Source organism: Gorilla gorilla, chromosome 21 (genome assembly GCF_029281585.2).
Source record: "Gorilla gorilla gorilla isolate KB3781 chromosome 21, NHGRI_mGorGor1-v2.1_pri, whole genome shotgun sequence".
Lineage (NCBI taxonomy): Eukaryota > Metazoa > Chordata > Mammalia > Primates > Hominidae > Gorilla > Gorilla gorilla.
In genome coordinates this window covers 59508157-59531542 of record NC_073245.2, presented here as the reverse complement: position 1 = coordinate 59531542, position 23386 = coordinate 59508157, and the positions used below count along the sequence as shown (strand labels likewise).

Below are 23386 nucleotides of genomic sequence, written 5' to 3'. Positions count from 1 at the left end.
CGTGAGCCACTGTGCGCAGCTGATTCTTCTAGCTTCTTAACAACTCTTCCTATTGTATTATTAACTTTTTGAAAAGAAGTCAGATACTGAAAATACGGCTTACTGTTATCTTTCAAAAACCACAGTAGCATCCTAGAAGACCCCACTCGGGGTAGAAATAGTTCTGAAAAAAAAGAAAAAAAAGGGAAATAGTTCTGCTTGCTTGGTATGTATAGTTTATCTTTCAACAGGAATTCCCCGCCCTCTCTTCCCCTTCCTGCTGCTCCTCCCCCATCTCCTCTTTAGCACCCCCATACCCCTACAATAAATTCAAAGCAACCATTTTCCTAGCAGAGAGCAGACCCTCTACATTAATGGTTCTCAGCTAGGGACAGTTTTGCCCTCCAAGGGACGTTGGGCAAAGTCTGGAGACATTTTTGGTTGTCCTAATTTTATGTGTATGAGAGTGTTAGAGTATTACTGGAATCTAGCCAGGTATGCTTCTACCTGCCCTGCAATGCACAGGACGTCTCCCACAACAAATACTTTTCTGGCCCCCAGTGTCACCAGTACCAAGATGGAGAGCCTGTGCCCTGGATGCTGTCCCCTTCTGTCAAGTTTTTAGTGGTCATCTTATTTTTCAGATGTTTTTTCCCCTCTAGCTTTGTGCACTAATCTGAACTTAGTTTGCATTGCAGATAATGTTCTCTGAGGGGGTCTCTAAGTCAACACACACACTCCTGGATTCAACATTGTCTTATGAGGGCTATAGGGAAGAGAGAGTGTGCTGGGAGACCCAGGTTTGAGTCTTTGCTCTGGGCTCCAAGGTCAGATAAATATCTTTAACCAAGTAACCAAGTTTTTCTACACATCAAGTAAGACTAGTACGGGTTGAGTATTCCTTATTCATCTTGGGACCAGAAGTGTTTTTTATTTTTTATTTTTTAATTTTTAAATTTGGAATATTTGCGTATACATAGTGAGATATCTCGGAGATGGGACCCAAGCCTAAACACATAGATATATATTTTTTTGAGATGATGTCTTGCTCTGTCGCTCAGGCTGGAGTGCAGTGGTGTAATCTTGGCTCACTGCAACCTCCTGGGTTGAAGCGATTCTCCTGCTTCAGTCTCCTGAGTAGCAGGCATGTGCCACCATGCCCAGCTAATTTTTATATTTTTTGTAGAGATGGAGTTTCACCATGTTGCCTAGGCTGATCTGGAACTCGTGATCTCAGGTGATCCACCCACCTCGGCCTCCCAAAGTGCTGACATTACAGGCGTGAGCCACCGCGCCTGGCCTAAACATAAAATTCATTTATGTTTCATACATACTGTATTAGTTTGTTTGTTCTCATGTTGCTAATAAAGACATACCCGAGACTGGGTAATGTATAAAGGAAAGCAGTTTAATTGACTCACAGTTCAGCATGGCTGGGGAGGCCTCAGGAAACTTACAATCAAGGTGGGGAGGGGAAGCAAACACGTCCTTCTTCACATGGCTGCTTCAAGGAGAAGTGCAGAGCAAAGAGGGGGAAAAGCTCCTTATAAAACCATCAGATCTTGTGAGAACTTACTATCACCAGAATATCATGGAGGTAACTACTTCCATGATTTAATTATCTCCCATGACACATGGGGATTATGGGAATTACAATTCAAGATGAGATTTGGGTGGGGACACAGCCAAACCATATCATATACCTTATACACATAGCCTGAAGGTAATTTTATACAATATTTTAAATAATATATGTGACTCATCACAAGAGATCACTTGTGGCTTCATGTTAGTGCTCAAAAACTTAAGGATTTTGGAGCATTTTTGATTTCGGATTTTCTCATTAGGGAGTGCTCTTAGTACCTTTCTGGATGGTTGTCAGGATAAAATGAAGATGGTGTGTGCAACGGCATGCTGAAAATGTAACATGAAAAAAATATTGTAGCAGTGATATTCCCTGGAAACCAAGTAGAGCTCTATCTTAAAAGTTGGTCTGACACAGGGAAATAACTGGGCTAAAGAATTATGCAGCTGGGAGCAGTGGCCAACACCTGTAATCCCAGCACTTTGGGAGGCAGAGACGGACAGAACACCTGAGGTCAGGAGTTCGAGACCATCCTGGCCAACATGGTGAAATCCTGTCTCTACTAAAAATACAAAAAATTACCTGGGCGTGGTGGTGGGTGCCTGTTATCCCAGTTACTCGGGAGGCTGAGGCAGGAGAATCGCTTGAACCTGGGAGGCAGAGGTTGCAGTGAGCCGAGATCACGCCATTGCACTCTATCCTGGGCAACAAGAGCGGAACACCATCTCAAAAAAAAAAAAAAAAAAGAATTATGCAATCACATTTATAAGTATTAGCTACTTACTTTGCAGAAATGAGAATAGAGAGGCTTAGAAACATTGGTTTACAAAGGTCTACTAAACAAGCATCTACAAGGCTCTTCATCAAGGATTGTGGAAATACCAGGCATTTGGGAACAGTAAAACCTCTTAATACCAGCCTGGGTAACATGGTGAAACCCTGTCTTTACAAAAAAAAAAAAACAAACACACACACACACACACACACACAATTAGTTGTGCATGGTGGCGCTCACCTGTAGTCCCAGCTACTTGGGAGGCTGAGGCTGGAGGATTGCTGGAGCCTCAGAGGTGGAGGTTGCAGTGAGCCGAGATCTTGCCACTGTACTCCAGCCTGGGCGACAGAGCAAGACCCTGTCTCAAATACTAAACAAAACCTCATAATAAAAGCTGGGAACAAGATATGGGTGCCTGCCTTCTTGGCAACTCTTGCACATTATTTTGGAGGTCCTAGCCATTAAAAAGAAAAGTCGTGTTAAAGTATTTGATAGGAAAAGACAAAACTGTTGTTACTTAGAGTAATATGATTTTCAGTCAATAAACTATTGGAACTGTCTATATATGAGATCGGTATTAGAAATCTGACAGCATTTCTGTCTATCAATGATAACCGTTTAGTAAATCCCCATTCGTAGTATCATCAAAAAGTATGCAGGATCTCACCAATGTAGAAGATATTTGTGGAGGAAACCATCATGTTTTACTGAAGGACAGAAAAGAAACATGTTATACAGTGAGATTTATTCGAGGGTAGGGAATATGGTTGTGGCTAAACTATTCTCTGTGGTTTTCTTGCCAGGGAATTGAGGCTCAAAGTGGGTTGAGTCACTTTCTTAAGGTCACATAGCTAGTTACCAGGTCTTTTTGAACCTTCCAACTGGACTTACATGTGTACTTCCTAAATAGGATTTCGTATTTGTTTCTGATAGACATTTTCATTATGAGTTTCTCCTGAGTGAGTTTTTGTGTTAAAGTGTGGCTTTGCTGGATTCCATAATATACCATAATATTCCATAATATACCAGGAAGAGGTCGACCTCCCATGAGTTGGCCACCCATCTCATCTTTCTGCCATTGCTGATGTCAAATAAGAGATATGTCTCCCTAGCAAAAACAAGGACCTACCATGCTCAAGAATTATGGCTTTAGGAAGCCTCTTGTTGGCTCATAAATGCTTTATGTATTGGGGGTAAACTTAAAAATTAGATAACTGGCCGGGTGCAGTGCCTCACGCCTGTAATCCCAGCACTTGGGGAGGCTGAGGTGGGCAGATCACGAGGTCAGGAGATTGAGACCAGCCTGGCTAACATGGTGAAACTCCATCTCTACTAAAAATACGAAAATTAGCCGGGCATGGTGGCACACGCCTGTAGTCCCAGCTACTCAGGAGGCTGAGGCAGGAGAATGGCCTGAACCCGGGAGGCAGAGGTTGCAGTGGAGCCAAGATTGCGCCACTGTACTCTAGCCTGGGCAACAGAGCGAGACTCTGTCTCTGAAAAAAAAGAAAAAGAAAAAAAAAATTAGATAACCATTTTTTGGTGACTGAAACCCTATTGATCAATTCTCTAAATGTCTGCCATTTGAAGAATCCCAGGGCAAACTACTCTGCTTTTATTGGCTTTGTAAATTGGGACTTCCATAAGTTGGGCTTCCAACCACATTAGCATTGTTAGTATGGTGGCATTTTGATAAACAGGCATACATTATATCACCCCATTTAATAGCAACACAGTACCATGAAGTGTTAGGCATTATCATCTCCATTTTACAGATGAGAAAATTGAAGCTGAGAAGTTAAGAGACTTGTCCAAGGTCATGCACCTGGTTAATGGTAGAGTTAAAATCTGAACCTAGGTAGATGTGGGTTATAGGCAATGTGCCATTCTGCTAGGGCTGCCTTGTAACTCTTAGATACCAGCTTTTAATCGTGGCCTCTTAAAATAGAAAAAAGAAAAATCCTCATAATTTTAACAACTTGCTAATTATGTATTTAGTAGAGTAACCTAAGATAGTTTGGCTTTTTAATGAATTTGTGAAATGCTGTAATTTTCTTTTGTTGTTATTGATGTACTTGTTCAAATTCCTTTTGAGAATGCACATTTGTTTTGAAACCAAACCTGTCTTTCTTGCCTACATTTCAGTCAGAACTAAGACATGGTCCGTTTTACTATATGAAGCAGCCACTCACCACAGACCCTGTTGATGTTGTACCGCAGGATGGACGGAATGATTTCTACTGCTGGGTTTGTCACCGGGAAGGCCAAGTCCTTTGCTGTGAGCTCTGTCCCCGGGTTTATCACGCTAAGTGTCTGAGACTGACATCGGAACCAGAGGGGGACTGGTTTTGTCCTGAATGTGAGGTTAGTTCCTGATGAATGAATGCATTACCTGCCTCGTTTCCTCTCCTTTCTCTTTCTTCCTTTTATTTTTAAATTTACAAATAATCCAGATAGATGGAAAAGAGAAATTTCTTGCTTTCCACCTGTTCTATCCTGGTCACCCCCTTCTTGACCAACACCGGCAGTGGCTGCAGTACTGCAGCTCTTGGAAAGACAATTGCACGGAATATTATTTCTGATTTCTCATGAGTCCTTGGATTCCTTGGAGATCTGTAGTCGTCATCTCTGCATCTTCTATGATGAACTTTTTGAAAGTTAACTCCCAAATCATGAACGGCTCACATATTTTGAAAAGATCTCATTCTGTTTTCTCCGTCTTGGATGTTGTTGCCTGCCGCATCATCGAATCATCAGCAGTAGCCAAGCTGAGAAGACCACGTTTGGTTGCATGTTCCCTGTGGTGGCCGTCTGGTGCTTTCTTTTGTGCAACAAGTATTTCTTGAGTGCCTATTAGGTGCTGGGAATTCGACAGTGCACAAAAACAGGCATGAATCATTTTTTTTTTCCAGCAGAAAAGGACAAAAACCAAAATAAATAAAGTTCCATATAATGAGTTAAAAGAAAAGTGCTGTGAAGAAAACAAATTCAGGATGGGAATAGGAGGTCCAAGGGAGTGCAAGGTGTTTTCATTTTGAATGTGGTGGTCTGGGAAAGCCTCACTAAAATTTGAGAAAGACTTGATGAAGGAGAGGAGTGAGCCATGCAGCCATTTGGGAGACACCTTCCAGGCAGATGGCCGGAGGCAGCAGTGCATGGGCGTAGTCGGGGCAGTGTGTATGCCTCCTATGTAGCAAACCCCAGGCACCCTTTATTAAGCCAACTATTAGGGTTTCCACTGTTTGGAGGTGGCTCCTGTTCTTGGAGACCCCCAACTCTGATGTTTTTTTGGAATTGCTGAAAATAAAAATGTCATCTCCACAATTATTTAATGTGGAATGTCTCTTGGATTCAAAGATACATTGGAGGCTGAGCGTGGTGGCTCATGATTGTAATCCCAGCACTTTGGGAGGCCGAGGCAGGAGAATTGCTTGATCCCAGGAGTTCAAGACCTGTCTGGGCAACATAGGGAGACCCCCATCTCTACAGAAAGTTTAAAGAAATTAGCTGGGCATGGTGCTATGTGCCTGTAGTCCCAGCTACTTGGGAGGGTGAGCTTGGAGGATCACTTGAGCCGAGATGGTTGAGGCTGCAGTGAGCTGTAATCATGCCACTGTATTCTATCCTGGGCAATAAAGCAAGACCATGTCTCAAAAAAAGAAAAAAAAAAGGTACATTGGAGTTTGATCTCAAATGGGGAAGCCTTCTATGTGTGAAATGGAAAGATCATCCAGATGTCTTTAGTAGGGAAAAAAGCCAGCTATAGGACAGTGTCTGTCATACTTTTGTGTAGGGAGAGGAGAAAAATAAGAAATACACAAAAAGAAAGTAGACATGAAATCAATATGATGACGATGATATTGTAATGGTGTCCTCTCTAATATGGCAAAAGGTGGCTGCCATTCTCTTTGGGTTACTCTAGATGGAGAAATATGTAGGGTTTGCATTGTACAGCGGCGCCCTCCTCTGCACGCAGAGGCTGACCTCATTCTACTACATTTGTCGTGGGATCTGGAACCTTCACCAATTTTCTTTAGTCTTGGCCAACTTTTCCCAATTGTTTAATGATATTACAAAGATGACAGCAGCTCTGATAGGATGCTTTTGCTGCAAATAATAGTTCTTTTATTTTTATTTGAGACATGGTCTTGTTGTGTTGCCCAGGCTGGAGTGCAGTAACGAGATCATGCTCACTGCAGCCCTGACCACTTGGGCTCAAGCGATCCTCCCACCTGAGCCTCCTGAGTACCTGGGACCACAGGTACACACCACCACACCTAGCTACTTACTAAGTTTTTTGTAGAGACAGGGTCTTGCTATGTTACCTAGGCTGGTCTTGAACTCCTAGGCTCAAGCGATCCTCCCACCTCGACCTCCCAAATTGTTGGGATTACAGGTGTGAGCCACTGTGCCCGGCCAACAAAATATAGTTGTTAATGCAAGCACTAGTTCCTGATAGAAGGGGGCTGAAACAATGTGGATTTATTATCATCAGAACCTAGAGGCAGGGCCAGGCCAGAGTTTATTCAGAGCCAGACTCTTTCCATCTCATTGTTGAGGTGACATGTTCTCCGTGGCCATAAGTTGACTGCTAGGGTTCAGGTATTATGTGTGGATAGACAAAAATTCTCCCAAAAGGAGGGTGTCTCTCCTTGCATCTCTTTTTATCAAGCAGAAAGATTTTGTCCATCATCCCCCAGCTGATTTGCCCCTGGGCTCATTGGTCAGTATTGCATCACCAGTCCTTGTACAAAAAAGCCTTGAAAATTGCATATGTGGTGCTTTTTGTGTTGTGGGAACCAGGCACTGCCAGCCAGGAAGAAGGAGTGGGGGGTGAGAGGGAATGAATGATAGTTGGGCAGGCAGCCCAAGTGTTTGCCATGGATAAGTTACCTGGAAACAAACCAGAATCAAACAAACAGGTGCTCTGTGTCTAAGATTCGGGGCTCTGAATTTCTTCCAGGGATGAGTTGTTACGGCAGTCAACTGGGAAGACTGAACGTTGCAGGCTGTGGTAGCTAAGCAAATAGATGCGTGCGTCATGCACTGTTTTCAGCTTCTGAGTGACTCTTGTGTTGGCCTTTTCCTCGACAACCAACGAGACACATCTGAGAGTTCCTTTTGGAGGCCCCAGAGATGTGAAAAATGGAAACAGAATCCAAATTAATTGGAGAAAACTTTTCTCAGCTCTCCCTACACAGATGGTTAAAGAGTGTTTCCTGACATGATCAGAATTTGCTATTTTTGTTGTTGCTGCTACATAAGGATTCTGAAGCCTTAAGATGTAGTACCAGATTTACATAGCAGAATCTGGTTTCAGACGTTCCTTTGGGTCTCTTCTTTGATGGGAATTTCCCTTAGGAGCTGATATCTATTGCCCATGGAGATAGACAGTTAGGTTAGGTTGTGCTCCTTGTGTACTTTGACACAGTGCCTTAGGTGGGTTCAAAGTAAGGGAGATGGACAATGAAGTCATACGTATTATTAGTCCACTGCTTTCCCTTGTAATCTTTCTGCAGGGAAGCCTGTCTCTTTCCATCAGTGATGTCATTGAATTAATGCCTTGTCAGTTTCCTGAATGACAGCCCAGAACCTTAAGAGGATCAGGATAAATGGTTGATAAGTATCCATCCTGTGAAGTAATCACCCTGAAATCATCCGTGGCCTTTACTTTCTTTTTTTATACATACATATTTTTGAGACAGGGTCTCGCTCTGTCACCCAGGCTAGAGTGCAGTGGCACAATCATGGCTCACTGCAGCCTCCGCCTCCCAGGCTCAAGCCATCCTCCCACCTCAGCCTACCAAGTAGCTGGGACTACGGACGCGTGCCACCATGCCTGGCTAGTTTTTGTATTTTTTGTAGAGATGGAGTTTCATCATGTTGCCAGGCTGGTCTCCAACACTGGGGCTCAAGCAATCTACCCACCTCAGCCTCCCCAAGTGCTGGGATTACAGGCGTCAGCCACCACGCCCACCTGGCCTTTGCTTTCATATCCCATTCTTGAAACCTAAAGGTTATAATAATGATGATTTTTCAGGCCCCTGTTTACCCACATGTTTTCTCAGATCATGTCGTCTTCCTGAGCTAAAAATACTTCCTGATAAGGAAATAGATTGATAGGCTTTTTAATAGTTACCCACTGATCTGGTACATTTTGTTCCAGGAGTCTTTGCTAAGTGAAACAACAAGTCTGGGATGAGAATTGCTTTTTGTCTGTCAGTTGACTGAAAAAATAGAAATCAGTACATGGATGGTAATTTCTTTTTTCTAACCGGACGTTTATGTATGACTTTGACTTGTAGAAAATTACAGTAGCAGAATGCATCGAGACCCAGAGTAAAGCCATGACAATGCTCACCATTGAACAGTTATCCTACCTGCTCAAGTTTGCCATTCAGAAGATGAAACAGCCAGGGGTAAGAAGAAAGTTCCTCTTGGTATAAGCATAAATGAACGTAATGACATATGTTTCGTTCTGTTAATAGCTTAGCTTTTTAGGTACCTGATGTATTCTTTGGGCCTCCTTGCGTCCCCAAATTCAAGTATGTGTAAATCACACATGAGGTATGATGCCATTCAGTTAATTCTCTGTCGTAGTAAGCACTGTATGTCCCAAAGGAGTTTAATTGGTACATTAGTCTGTTTTCACACTATTGTAAAGATATTACCTGAGACTGAGTAATTTATGAAGAAAAGAGGTTTTTTGTTTTTTGTTTTATTTTGTTTTGTTTTTTTGAGATGGAGACTTGCTCTGTCACCCAGGCTGGAGTGCAGTGGTGTGATGTTGGCTCACTGCAACCTCTGCCTCCCAGGTTCAAGTGATTCTCGTGCCTCTGCCTCCCCAGTAGCTGGGATTACAGGCTCCCGCCACCGCGCTGGCTATTTTTTTTTTGTATTTTTAGTAGAGACGGGGTTTCACCATGTTGGCCAGGCTGGTCTCAAACTCCTGACATCAAGTGATCCTCCAGCCTCGGCCTCCCAATATGGTGGGATTACAGGCATGAGCCACTGTGGCTCGCCAGAAAAGAGGTTTAATTGACTCACAGTTCTGCATGGCTAGGGAGCCCTCAGGAAACTTAAAATGATGGTGGAAGGCGAAGGGGAAGCAAGGCACGTTTTACATGGCAGCAGGAGAAGTGGGGTGGGAAGTGCCAAACACTTTTAAACCACAAGATCTTGTGAGAACTCACTCACTATCACGAGAACAGGATGGGGGAAACCACCCCCATAATCCAGTCACCTCCCACCAGGTTCGTCCCTTGACATATAGGGATTAAAATTTGAGATGAGGTTGGGTGTGGACACAGAGCCAAACCATATCAATTGGGCAATGACATAGTAAAACATTGAGGGGGATTGAAAATTCTGACTGGTTGCAAAGTGAAACCTCCTACAACACCCAGCAAGGGGAGCTTTGTGCTCCTTCCCATGGGAGTTAGGAAAATCCATTTCAGTGAGGAAGCTGAGCACAACACAGTTTATTTATGTCCCAGATCTGATGATGGAACCTTCAAGGAAAACTCAACCAGTGACTTTTCCGTAGAGGGTGAGAATTTGGTTAGTTCCTTCAATTTTGAGATGGGATTTGATATACAGCCTTTGCACCTTGAGGAAAATCTGCATGTGGGGGCAGGGCTGGCCAGTTGTGTACCTCACAGTGGTGCCTCATGTGTGAGTCCCAGGTCATAACATGGCCACTGTGGTTTGTATATTTATCACAATACTTTTCAGGAAAATGGCAGAAAAATAACTTGTTTTTGAAGATAGTATTATTTTGACGATATAATAAGCATATTATGACATTGTTTCTATAGGTGAATATTTTTCTTTCCTCCCTCCCTCTGTCCCTCCCTCCCTCCCTCCCTCCCTGCCTGCCTGCCTGCCTGCCTGCCTGCCTGCCTTCCTTCCTTCCTTCCTTCCTTCCTTCCTTCCTTCCTTCCTTCCTTCCTTCCTTCCTTCTTTCCTCGTCCCTCCCTCCCTCCCTTCCTTCCTTTCTTTTTTTTGGAGGCAGACTGTTGCTTTGTTGCCTAGGCTGGAGCGCAGTCATAGCTTACTGCAGCATCAACCTCCTGGGCTCAGGCGATCCTCCCACCTCAGCCTCTCAAGTAGCTGGAACTATAGATGCACACACCGCCACACCCAGCTAACTTTTTTATTATTATTTTTTTGTAATGACAGGGTCTCACTATGTTGCCCAGGCTGGTCTTGAACTTCTGGCCTTAAATGATCCTCCTGCCTCAGCCTCCCAAAGTGCTGGGATCACAGGCATGAGTCACGGCGCGTGGCCCCTACAGATGAAGAGAAACTTGCGGACATGATGCCCCCTACCTGATTTGCACAAAGGCACCATAGGGGCTAGTGGTGACCCTTTGTACAACTCCTGAGAGTACTGTACAGAAATGTAGATTCTTGGGGCTAATCACTGTGGTTTTATATCTTTAAAAAAGAAGCTTTTGCTTTGAGATTATATTCTGAAATTTTGAAGAGATGATAAAAAAAATTTAGAGCATGCTGATTGGATACCCTTCAATTGAGAACCTTTAACAAATTGGACTCTTTTAAACAAAATCTCAATCGGTGGAAGCAAAAGGTGTAGCCTTAGTTTGGTTTGCACAATTTTTTTGTTTTTTTTTTGCTATGGTATAATTTTTATGTTGAGTGTGGCAAGGAATTACCTTCGATTTTCATAGGCTAAATTATATGTGCTAATGACTATTAACAAAAAGAATGAGTCAGGTAGACTTGTCAGCCCCATAGAATTAAAAACCAAGAAGAAAAATTGAAGAAGGCGTTAATTTCTCAAGTAAATCGTTGAACGTCAAATCAGTCAGGGGAGAAAGTTGCTGATTTTGTTAAAGCATCTTTTTAACTTACAGTGCGTATTGTAATTGTCAATCTTAATGTAAGAGGACAGGATCTGTTTCTTGAGTGTGTATTGAAAACCAAGAATAAAATTGGATCACAGTTGGGCTCATAATTAACAATAACCAGGCAGAATTAGAAGGTAGACCAATTTGGAGCTCCCCAAGGTCATCCTTTATGGAAAACTTTAGAACTATATTGTCTGAAAAGTTGTCTCAATTTTTCAAGCCTTTTGTTAGCATTAATGCTTGGTTTTCCATAGTAATGATGGGTTTGTTCCTCTACATATCTTCTCTTTTATAGACAGATGCATTCCAGAAGCCCGTTCCATTGGAACAGCACCCTGACTATGCGGAATACATCTTCCATCCAATGGACCTTTGTACATTGGAAAAGGTTGGCCTCCGTCAAAGAACCTCACCATTCTAGCCCACAGTTGAGATGCCTAAGGCTCTTCCCTCACTGCCCGTGCTCTATCACAAGTTGGACATAATCTTAAATTGTTTCTCTACATTTTCATTGCTCCTTTATTTGGATAGAAGAACTCTTGATTCTCTAACGTCTTTCCTTTGTAACATTCTTCCAAGATTGCAGTGGAATGTTGAAATTCTTTGGTAATACTTTCGCGATGATTCTAGCTTTTTACCTGCAAAAGTCATAGCTTCTAAGAGTTAGTGATTTGATTGACTTGAGCGTTACCTCCTCTTTCTTTCGGAGGTGCTAATGAGAGCAGCAGGAAGGAAGAAGAGAAAATTAATCTGGGAAGCCTCCAGATTAGCAATAAAGATGTGGCTTCTTAGAATTTGACTTACTCTACTGATTAGGTTTTTTCTTGAATGCCTGAAGGTTTTAAAAGTTCATGCTAAAATTCCACACTGAAAATTACACTTGGAACACTATAGATTGTGTACATTATTCTGATGCTGATTTTCAAACTGTTTGCAGCAAAATATGGGCAGTGAAATGCATCCACGAGGAAGAAACATTACTTCATATTGTCTTCCCCAATAACTCCCAAACCATAAATCCAGTCTGTTTTTAGGAAATTGCACATACCTTCATGGTGTGGTGGAAAAAAGGAGGCATTCAAAAGAGATGGAGTTGGAAACCTAACTTTATATTAAGTTAAGAGCTGTGGAACTTTAGATACGTTCGTTAACATTACTCTATCTCAGTTTGCCTTTCTGTAAAATGGGTGTGATAATAAGTACTTCATTAAATTATTGTGAGGTTTGTGTGAGACCACATGACTAATAATAAATAATGTATAAATATATGAAATACCCTGTTTGGCCGGGCGCGGTGGCTCAAGCCTGTAATCCCAGCAGTTTGGGAGGCCGAGGCAGGCGGATCACCTGAGGTCAGGAGTTCGAGACCAGCCTGACCAACATGGAGAAACCCCGTCTTTACTAAAAATACAAAATGAGCCGGGCATGGTAGCACATGCCTGTAATTCCAGCTATTCAGGAGGCTGAGGCAGGGGAATTGCTTGAACCCGGGAGGTGGAGGTTGCAGTGAGCCGAGATCACGCCATTGCACTCCAACCTGGGCAATAAGAGCAAAACTCCGCCTCCAAAAAAAAAAAAACAAAAAATAAACTACCCTGTTTATTGGAAGAAGCTGCATGATAAATGACAGCTACTATAAGATGAGAAAATTCCAGTTATTGTGTTAAATTCAAAGAGTGCATTTTTATAGGGTTATAGATCTCAAAAATAAAAGCATTCTTTAGTCGGTGTGTTGTAGGTTAAAAAGAAGCATCTTGGGAAATGAATAGAAGAACACTAATTGATTTGGCAAATGACTGCTACAAAAATTATGTGGGGACACAAGAGTCACTGACTGTGGCTTGTCTAGACTCACTGTGATTATGCTCCATCGCTTTTCTTCCCAGAACGCGAAAAAGAAAATGTATGGCTGCACAGAAGCCTTCCTGGCTGATGCAAAGTGGATTTTGCACAACTGCATCATTTATAATGGGGGTGAGTGGCTTAGATGACTCCTAAGAAAGAGTATGCTGTGTATGTGTTGCACAAATTCCTGTCCTTCATGAAAAATCAGGCTCTTAATTCATACTGAGAATACTTGCGTATAGATTGTGCTAATATATGTGAATAGGAGGCAGTGACCAAGTTCATTTTAAGGTATGAGCTGACATCTAAAGTGGCTCGCGGCTGCATGGTGCTGCTGCCTTTTAGTGTTGTTTCTACAAACCTTATTTTAATGGAAATATAATTGCATAAAATAAAACATACAGATTTTATGTTTATATTCACTGAATTTGACAAATGTGTAACCACAAGATCCAGAACATTCCTATCAGCCTGTTGGATTCTCATACATGCCATTTTCTAGGAAACCCACTCTCAACAGGAACCACTTTCTGCTTTGTGTTAGGATAGATTAATTTTGCTTCTTGTAGAATTTCATATAAATGGAGTCAGAGTTAGTGCTCTTGTGTGTCTGGCTGCTCTCATGCAGTGTAATATTTTGAGGAGTCATCTGTGTTATGTGTTATTAGTGGTTCCTTTTTTTTTGTTGCTGATTTTTTTTTTTCATTCGATCAATATGCTGCCATTCATCCATTTACCTTGTTGATGCTCATGGATATTTGGGTTGTTCTCAGCTTTGGGCTGTTAGGAATAAGCTGCTGTGAACCTGCTTGTGCAAGTCTTTGCATGGACATAGGTTTTTCTTTCTCTTGGGTAAATACCTAGGAGTGGTGTTGCCAGCTCAGTGAGTAGGGTTTTATTTAACTTAGTACGTTTCACCAAACAGTTTTTGCAAAGTGGTTCTATCATTTTACATTGTACCAGCAGGGTATATTAGAGTTCTCTTTTGCTCCACACACTATAAGGGTTGATATTGTCTGCCTTTTAAATTTTACCTGTTCTTGAAGGTGTAAAGTATTATGTCATGATGTTTTAATTTGCCTTTTCCTAATGATCAGTGGTATTGCGTATCTTTTCCTGTGCTTATTAGTGACTTGTATGTCATTTTTTGTAAACGTCTATTCAGATATTTTGTTCATTGCAAAAATAGGATTATTTATTTATTTATTTATTTAGAGACAGAGTCTCACTGAATCGCCCAGGCTGGACTGCAGTGGTGTGATCTCAGCTCACTGAAACCTCTGCCTCCTGGGTTGAAGCGATTCTCGTTCCTCAGCCTCCCGAGTAGCTGGGATTACAGGCGTGTGCCACCACACCTGGCTAATTTTTGTATTTCTAGTAGAGATGGGGTTTCGCCATGTTGGCCAGGCTGGTCTTGAACTCCTGACCTCAAGTGATTTGCCCACCTTGGCCTCCCAAAGTGTTGGGATTACAGGCGTTAGAGACCACGCCAGCCTGTTTGCTAGTGTTTAAGGAAAGATATATGTGTATCTGCTTTACTCACCATATTGCATTACTAACTATAGCAGGGCTGAGAGTGCAAGGAGGGGAAAAAGGAGAGGCACTAGGCATTAAGAATGTGTGGGTCAGGTGCAGTGGCTCATGCCTATAATCACAGCACTTTGGGAAGCTGAGGCGGGCGGATCACTTCAGTCAGGCGTTCGAGATCAGTTTGGCCAACATGGTGAAACCCTGTCTCTACTAAAAATACAAAAATTAGTTGGGTGTGGTGGCGCATGCCTGTAATCCCAGCTACTCTGGAGGCTGAGGCGCAAGAATCGCTTCAACCCAGGAGGCAGAGGTTGCAGTGAGCTGAGATCTGCGCCCCTGCACTCCAACCTGGGTGACAGAACGAGACTCCATCTCAAAAAAAAAAAAAAAAAAAAGAATTGGTGTAAAGATTATAAACTCAAATATATAGAAAGGCCCCACCTATCAAATTGTATAAACAAGTGGATGAGGTCAGGTAGAAGAACAAAAACATTAGCACAAGCCAAGAAGGCTGCAGGTCAAGTGATGTGCTGTGGATCATGGAGAACAGAAAACTCCTACCTGGCCAGGAAAGGTCGCTGTTGGCAGCTCCAGTGCTCCATTGATTATAGTTATTGGATCTTCTGAGTTTTCAAGGCAAACCAGAAATGTAGGTATATTGTGTGTTTGTGTGTGTGAAATCTTCATGTCAACGAATTTACAATTTCTAAAAATACCATAAAGTTCAAAGAAAACATGACTTTGGACCATCTTGTTGTCTGGTTTAGTGTAGAGTTAGACCTGGGGCTAGATGGTTACTTTATTAGCTAAGTAATGTAAGTGGTGACTCCTGAACCTTGGCTTACTCATTCATTAAATGGGCACATTTTGTTCCTGCTTCCTAGTATGACTTCTTGAGGAGCTGAGAAGAAAATGTGTGTGTGTGTGTGCGTGCGTGTGTGTGTGTGTGTGTGTGTATGTGTGTGTGTGTGTTGTTTTTTTCTAGAGGTGGGGTCTCGCTATGTTGCCAAGGCTGGTCTTCAACTCCTGGGCTCAAGTGATCCCTCTGCCTCAGCCTCCCAAGGTGTTGGGATTACAGGCATGAGCCACCACGCCTGGCCCAAGAAGAAAATGTGTTTTGAAGCACTAGCCACACCAGAGCTATTCAAGAAAATGTCTTCTTTCTCTTGTATTCTTCTTGGGTTGGCGTCTGGGACAATGGGTAGAATAAGGCCTTTTTTCATTAATTCGAGCCTTTACAATGTCAAAGCATTTTAAGAATATTAATCCATGATCTCTAGGGAAACCACATAAATTGCTCAGTTGCAGAGAAGATGACATCGAGACGCCAAAGAGTCGTTGACATTGATGGGAGGAATCACATAATGTGAATTACTATTAGAAGCCAGGAACCTCTGGTTTTAGCCTTTAAAAGCTTAATCCTGGGGGAAAAGCAAGTAAACACGTTGTTAGCGGAAGTAAAGTCCCCAGGCCCAGTGTTGCAGTATTTCCATTAGAATTAATCCTGTTTTCTTATTCCCTTAGGAAATCACAAATTGACGCAAATAGCGAAAGTAGTCATCAAAATCTGTGAACATGAGGTATGTGTTTCCCACTGTCCTGTTTTAGATGCACCCAGAGGGAGGGGATGGGGCAGCTGAAGTTTCCATTTGCAGAATCTCCTATTAGGTAGCCGAGGTGATTTTGGAATTTGTTGAGGCCACACCCCTACTCTTCAAGGAAAGTAAAAAGAACAAAGAGGGGCCCCAATATATTATAAAACACCCTTACTGTAGCAGTGATCTAAGGGAGATGGAAAGGATTTTTTGTTTTTTACCCTTGAGTCACCAGTAAGCACCGGGCCTCCTGTCTTTTCCTGATTGCCTAGATAGAATTCGTAATTTCTGACCTTGGCCCCACAGCCTGGTATTGTTTCAGGTCCCTTTTGGTCCTCTTGCAGAAGAGGATTTGATATCTGGGGGCATGGCCTTGACTGCTTCTGGGAGAGTGGCCCAGATGTCCAGGAGAACCTGTTTTCTTGCAAATGCCCATAATTGTGATGGTGTGGATGGAACAGACCTCTTAGGAGTGTGAGCTGTGAGGCTCCGGTGGTTGTGGGACAGGCTGGCAGCCAAAATGGTATGAGGGAGCTTTTCTTTATTAGATCTCATTGTGAGAATAAAAAAATGAGATGGAATGACCTTCAACCTGTCAGTGTGCTCCCATTCATTCATAAAGAAAAACTGTTCAGATAGCACTGGGACCCATCCGTGTCTTTTTATATATGGGTATATAGATCTAGATCTAGATATATCCAGATAGATAGATAGATACCTGGCCAGGTGCAGTGGCTCACACCTGTAATCCCAGCACTTTGGGAGGCTGAGGCAGGGAGATCACTTGAGTCCAGGAGTTCAAGACCAGCCTGGCCAACATGGCAAAGCCCCGTCTCCACTAAAAATACAAAAATTAGCTGGGTATGGTGGAACACGCCTGTAATCCTAGCTAAACTGGGAGGCTGAGGCAGAAGAATCGCTTGAACCTGGGAGGCAGAGGTTGCAGTGAGCCAAGATAGCACCACTACACTCCAGACTGGGTGATAGAGTGAGACTCTGTCTCCGAGGAAAAAAAAAAAAATCTATCCTTATAAATTTATATCTATATATAGATATAGTTATCTATGTATTTTTTGAGGCAGGGTCTCAACATGGACTGGGTGCACCATCACACCCAGCTAATTAATTAGCCTGGCTATTTTTTTTTAAATTAATTATTATTTTTTTTTTTGTAGAAATGGGGTTTTGCCATGTTGCCCAGGCTGGTCTCAAACTCCTGGGCTCAGGCGATCCTTCTGCCTCAGCCTCCAAAGACGCTGGGAATATAGGCCTCAGCCACCAAGCCCGGCTTATGTCTGTATATTTATGTAGAGAGAGTTTTATAAACTGCTTTCTCACTTAGTATATTTTATGTATTTTCTCTGTTTCCTAGGTAATTAAACTTGTAGGAAGAACAGAATTTTTCATGGCTGTATAGTATTAAATACAACTCATGGACATTCATTTAATTACTCCTCTTGTCATTAAATAGTACCCAGTTTTATCAGCATCTTAAGTAACAAGGTGATGAATATCATTGCGCATTTGATGATTTCCTTAGTTTAATTTTTAGAAATAAAATTACTATGAGGCTGTGAACATGTCAGATGTTCCAGTTACAATGAGGCTATGTCCTTTCCAATACTGGGAGTTGTAATTACAAAACTATATGTAAATATGTGCCCCCCTGCCCCAACGATGTGATCTGTAAAAACAGTAGGCATCTTACTGTGATTTTAGTTTGCATTTCCTTGAAGAAAGTCATACAGGCTGTTTTGGATATGTTCCTTTGGAATAGCTCAGAAGTAGAGTGGGCTTAGAAGCAGGAGGTGCACTCTGCCATCCATGCATTTGTTCGCACGTTCATTTGCTTACTTACTCGCTGACCTGTGAAATCTGTTAGCCTTACAATTATTGAGCACCTGTTAAATATGTGGCACCTTGCATGATGATAAGAGTTAAAGAGAAGAATAAGGCAGATAGTGGTAGAAAGGAATAACAAATATCAGTGCAGTGGTGACCTGCATGGGCTTTGGAGCCCGACTACCTGGGTTCAAATCCTGACCATGCCACTTTGTTGCTGTAAGACCTTGGGCAGGTTACTCAACTTTTTGGGGCCTCATTTTTTTTTTTTTTTTTTAATCTCACGAGGTGTAGGGAATACAGTGAGTTAATACTTACAGAATTCTTAGAATGATACCAGCACACTCTAAGTCTTCAGTAAATGTTAATGGGCAATATTGATTACTCTGTCACTTGAAGCACTTTACATTTATCTCATTTAATTTCTTATAACAGCCCTTTGTGGTGGGTGCTGCTTTTTTTTCTCTTCAATAGATCGACATGTGGGGGCTCTGAGAAGAGAAGCAGCTTACCCTAAAGTCACAGAGCTAGTAAATGGTGGAGTCTGACTTGAGATCCAAGAAGGGAGCTTCTGGGATCTTTGGCTCTAAGCCACAATGTTATTGTAGGGGAATGTACTTTCTTATGAGAGAAAAGGACAATAAATAAGTTAATTGAATTTTTGGATTGTCGTCAGTGGAGCTGAAATAGGGCAACATGGTATTAATTAGCTACTCTGGACATAGAATTGAGCTTGGCAAGCAGAGCAGGCCAGAGTGGCTGGAAGGGGTTGGGGAGCAGAGCTGCTGCAAGGTGAGCCGAGACAGGTGGGCTGGGGCCAGATCACATGTGGCTTTGAGGGAACCTGTCAGGTCATTAGACTTCATTGTTAGTTTCTCAGCTTGGTACTGCTGACACTTAGGGCTGGAGAATTCTTTGTTGCAGGGACTATCGTGTACCTCTTAGATTCCAGTAGTCCCACATCCCTCCTTCGGGCTACCTGTGACAATCAAAAATGCCTCTAGACATTGCTATGTGATCCCTGTGGGTGGGGGGAATGGTTAAAGTGCTCTGACAGAGAACTACTGGGTATAATGGGAAGTCACTGGGGGCTTTTAAGCAGGGGAAGGACAAGAACCGATTTATGTCTATAAAAGGTGGCTCTGGGTTGGGCGTGGTGGCTCACACCTGTAATCCTAGCAGTTTGGGAGGCTGAGACGGGTGGATCGCTTGAGGCCAGGAGTTTGAGACCAGCCTGGCTAACATGGCAAAACCCTGTCTCTACTAAAAATACAAAAATTAGCTGGGCGTGGTGGTGCACGCCTGTAATCTCTGCTACTTGGGAGGCTGAGGCACGAGAATTGCTTGAACCCGGGAAGCGAAAGTTGCAATGAGCCCAGATCGGGCCACTGCACTCCAGCCTGGGCAGCAGAGTGAGACTCTGGAGGAAAAAAAAAAAACGGTGGCTGTGGCTGCTCTGCAGGGAATGTCTATAATGGGGGTAAGAGTGGAAGTGGGTGACGTGGGGAGTTAGCTGTTGCATTGGTCCAGAGAGAGGACGGTGGCTTGGACTGGGTGGAAGCATTGGGAGCGATACATAGTGGTTGGATTCATCTCCAAGGTGTTCCCTCTGTGGGACTTTAAAACATCTTAACCTTCAAAATCATCAAGCATTGATTGAGGTCCACAAGATATCCACCCCTGGGGTGACACATTCTAATGTATTTTTGCTTTACAGATGAATGAAATCGAAGTATGTCCAGAATGTTATCTAGCTGCTTGCCAAAAACGAGATAACTGGTTTTGTGAGCCTTGTGTAAGTTGGATTTACTTTGCTTATTTCATTTACTGAACCCTGTGCCTTGGATGACTACCCTGAGACAGCTTTTTCCAGGTGGCTTATTAGATGAAACTTTGGATGGAGTTTTAAGATAATTTTTTTGCTGATAAAATTATGGCAGAAGGAAAGTAATCCAGGTAGGATAAACCTCTTAGGCTGAAAGTTCATGTGCCAGAGATAGCTTCATGGTTTCCTGGGTTGATTAGCCTGGGCAGACTGCAAGGTGCAGCATAAAAGGGAGCTCATCAGAGATGTGGGATGCAGCAAAGCTGTTCAGATAATAAGATGAGCTTAAATCAGTGTGTGATTTACAAATCATGTTGGTTCTATTTTAAGAGGTTTGAAAATACTTTCCTGGATTAACTCCATAGTCCCTCCGAAACATGGTTCTTGGGGGAAATAAAGTCACCCTAGTTTCCCTGTGGATCTGCCTTTTCCAAGCTGGGGTTCTGCAGAGAGAAGTACATTGTTGGGATGCACTGGTCTGTGTGTTGGGGGTGGGGTTGGCGGGTTGGAGTGGGTTTGGAGGCAAGATTAGGCAAGGAAAGTTGAGAAAATATACTTTGCATCTCTTCGTGCTTTTGGAGATTAACACCGGAATAGCTAAGCCTTCAATAAAGAATAAAGGTAGCAAAATACTGCCCCTTATTAGATGCTAGGTATGATGCACATTTAATCCAAAAACAGAAGGTATTGGTGTCATTGTCTCTCTGTATGTTGCACAGAAAGGTGAAATGTCTTGCTCATGCCTGCCCAGATAATAATGGTACAGCTAGAATCCAACCCTGGTTTTCTCATCATTCTTTTTTTTTTTTTTTTTGAGATGGAGTTTCGATCTGTTGCCCTGGCTGGAGTGCAGTGGCGTGATTTGACTCACTACAACCTCCACCTCCTGCGTTCAAGTGATTCTCCTGCCTCAGCCTCTTGAGTAACTGGGACTACAGGCGTGTGCCACCACGCCTGGTTAATGTTTCTGTTTTTAGTAGAGACGGGATTTCACCATGTTGGCCAGGCTGGTCTCGAACTCCTGACCTCAGGTGATCCACCCGCATTGGCTTTTCAAAGTGCTGGGATTACAGGCGTGAGCCACCATGCCTGGACTTCATTCAGCTTTTGATTTCACCATTTAACTCCATTTGCAGTTTTGTCCAGGTGTCTTGGCCACACACCTTTTAGGGAATACCACACGGGCCGACCTTGCTTGAAACTCTTTTTCCACTCATGGCCTGTGTCCCACAGTCCTGCTTCATCCTCACATACCAAACTTTAGTGGGTATCTTGCTGTCAAATATGTACAAACTCTGGATCTTGTTTTTCTTTTCCTAGAGCAATCCACATCCTTTGGTCTGGGCCAAACTGAAGGGGTTTCCATTCTGGCCTGCAAAAGCTCTGAGGGATAAAGACGGGCAGGTCGATGCCCGATTCTTTGGACAACATGACAGGTGGGAGTTAATAACAGGCTTGGAACATGTAGGTTTCACTGAACTTTGATACTGTTATTAGATAAGAAAAGAAGTGGAGGCTGTAGCTATTATTCTCATTATTGTCATGATACCAACCATTGATCTTGTTGTTGAAATAAATTTCCTGTGGTAATGTTAAGCTTGGTGATGGCGTGGGCTACAGTTTTCTCAGGTGTGTTAGAAAATCATCTTACTTTACTGGGTCTGTTGATGAAACCAACATTGGAATGGGTTCTGTGGCTGTTTGAAGTGCTGCTGTCCTTTTTTGTTTTGGTTTGGTTTTTTGGGAGGGGGTTTCTGAAGTAAATTAAACCTCCATGGAAACTGCTTTCCAAATCATTCTTTCAAAGAATAGAAGTAGTTTCCTAGATTGCCAGTAAATGAATCTCTTATCATCATGCTGAGTAGTTCTCTCCTGTTCCCTTTTCTCTGAAGCTACAGTGGGAAGTTATAAGGGGTTGCTGTTTTGACAGGTGTGAGCCCTCCGTCCCAGCCTTCCTGCCCTCCCCTTTCCCTCCGTACACGGCAGAGTGAATTATTCCAGCTAATAGCAGTTCCCTGTAGAGCAGAGCCTGCTGTGTGCTTGAGAACAACAGGTAGGCAGAGATGAGCAGCGGTTAATATCTTAGTTCTCTTTTATCAAGTTATGATTAAGTAAGGCAAAGACCCTTTTGAAGCCCTACCAGTCAGTTTGAGAAAGCGTGTTAGTATGTAGCGAGACTACTTAAAATATATATACTACAAATTATGTACACACACAGAGTGTCCAGAAGCTGAAAATTGGTTTCCCCTGTTAAATTTTGCTAGTCATCTTGCAGACCAAAAGAGTGAATTCCCAAGTCATTTGCAAACTCATTTACTAGGAATCCCAATAGTCCACTGTCAGAAGACAAAATGGAAATTATTGAGATGGTGCTGGATTTGGTAGGAAGTATTGCACCTTGACTTTAATTCCTTTATTCCTTCATTCAAAGAAATACATATTTGATGCCTGCTGCGTGCCAGCCTGTGTAGTGGAAGCTCGTGATTCAAATGTTTCTGCCCATGTGAAGGCTGACATCCTAGCGGGGAAGAAGGATGATACACAAGTGAACTAATAGGCAAGATAATCTCAGGTCAGGAGGTAGTGGTGGGGGCCTGGTGTGAAGATCTGGGATGAGGGACCAGGAAGAGCAGAGGTCGGGAGGGGAAGGGCTGAGGCTGAGAGGGTTCAGGAAATGCTGGGAGGATAGTGGCGTTTAAACAGGGTCGGGGAGGAGAGGATGCTCACAGCTGGAGTCAGAGGGGTAGGCAAGAGTTTGTTTTTTATTTGAAGAGCAGGAGGAATTGGTGACAGGCTGTACATCCCTCCTCTTCATCAGAGCATGACAAATGTGAACCATCTTGATGATTTGGGATTCTTACTCTATAGGTTGATACAGTAATACAGTATGAGTAGATATACTTAGGACACAGGCAGGATGGGAAAAAACAATACCTACCCCCTTGCACCCAATATTCCCAGACCCTTATGGTTGATGGCTCTAGTCTCTCAGCTGTGACCGCTCTTTAGGGACCTCCATCTCTCACCCGTCAGACAGCGACTGAAGGTGGCTTACAGAGCATGAAGGACGGCGTGTGAGTTGGCCAGCTCTGTGTGCAGAAGCTGTTTCCCAAAACCTTTTGTGTGTTTAGGTCTTGGTTCTGGATGAGAGCTGTCGTGGAAGCTGGCCCCCTTCTGTTTGTGAAAAAGAAAGCAGCATGGGTCTGATGGTTACCAGTTTCGAAGCCCCTCTCAGCACCTGCTTTAAGGGAGTGCACCGTGTTGTTGGGCTTGTTTTGGGAGAGGGGATCCCCTGGAGGGAGTTGTTCAGGACCTTCCACAGTGGTAGAGAAACAACTTTGGAGGTCTTGGGATGTTTTAGTAGGCTTTGGGCAGGGAGTCTCTGACCACCATTCTTTTTTTTTTTTTTGGAGCAGAGTCTTGGTTTGTCACCTAGGCTGGTGTGTGCAGCGGCGAGCTCTCGGCTCATTGCAGCCTCCCCTTCCTGGATTCAAGCCATTCTCCTGCCTCAGCCTCCCAAGTAGCTGGGTCTACAGG

At 43.1% G+C, this 23386-nt stretch overlaps 1 protein-coding gene across 50 annotated transcripts in view; it reads left to right on the top strand.

Annotated features, from left to right (window-relative positions):
* ZMYND8 (zinc finger MYND-type containing 8) overlaps nt 1-23386 on the top strand; it is a 158962-nt gene that overhangs the window by 64960 nt on the left and 70616 nt on the right. For 27 of the 50 annotated variants that reach the window (XR_008674577.2, XM_019017197.3, XM_019017193.3 and 24 more), the window contains 7 exons: nt 4485-4703; nt 8645-8758; nt 11508-11600; nt 13099-13186; nt 16112-16167; nt 19742-19819; nt 21170-21285. Coding sequence is in view for 49 of the 50 variants with exons in the window: in XM_019017197.3 (XP_018872742.2) it covers nt 4485-4703; nt 8645-8758; nt 11508-11600; nt 13099-13186; nt 16112-16167; nt 19742-19819; nt 21170-21285 (764 nt within the window). In the remaining variant the exon portion in view is untranslated. The remainder of the gene's footprint in view (nt 1-4484; nt 4704-8644; nt 8759-11507; nt 11601-13098; nt 13187-16111; nt 16168-19741; nt 19820-21169; nt 21286-23386) is intronic. The other 23 variants (XM_019017198.3, XM_019017216.3, XM_055373134.2 and 20 more) reach the window with 1 other exon arrangement.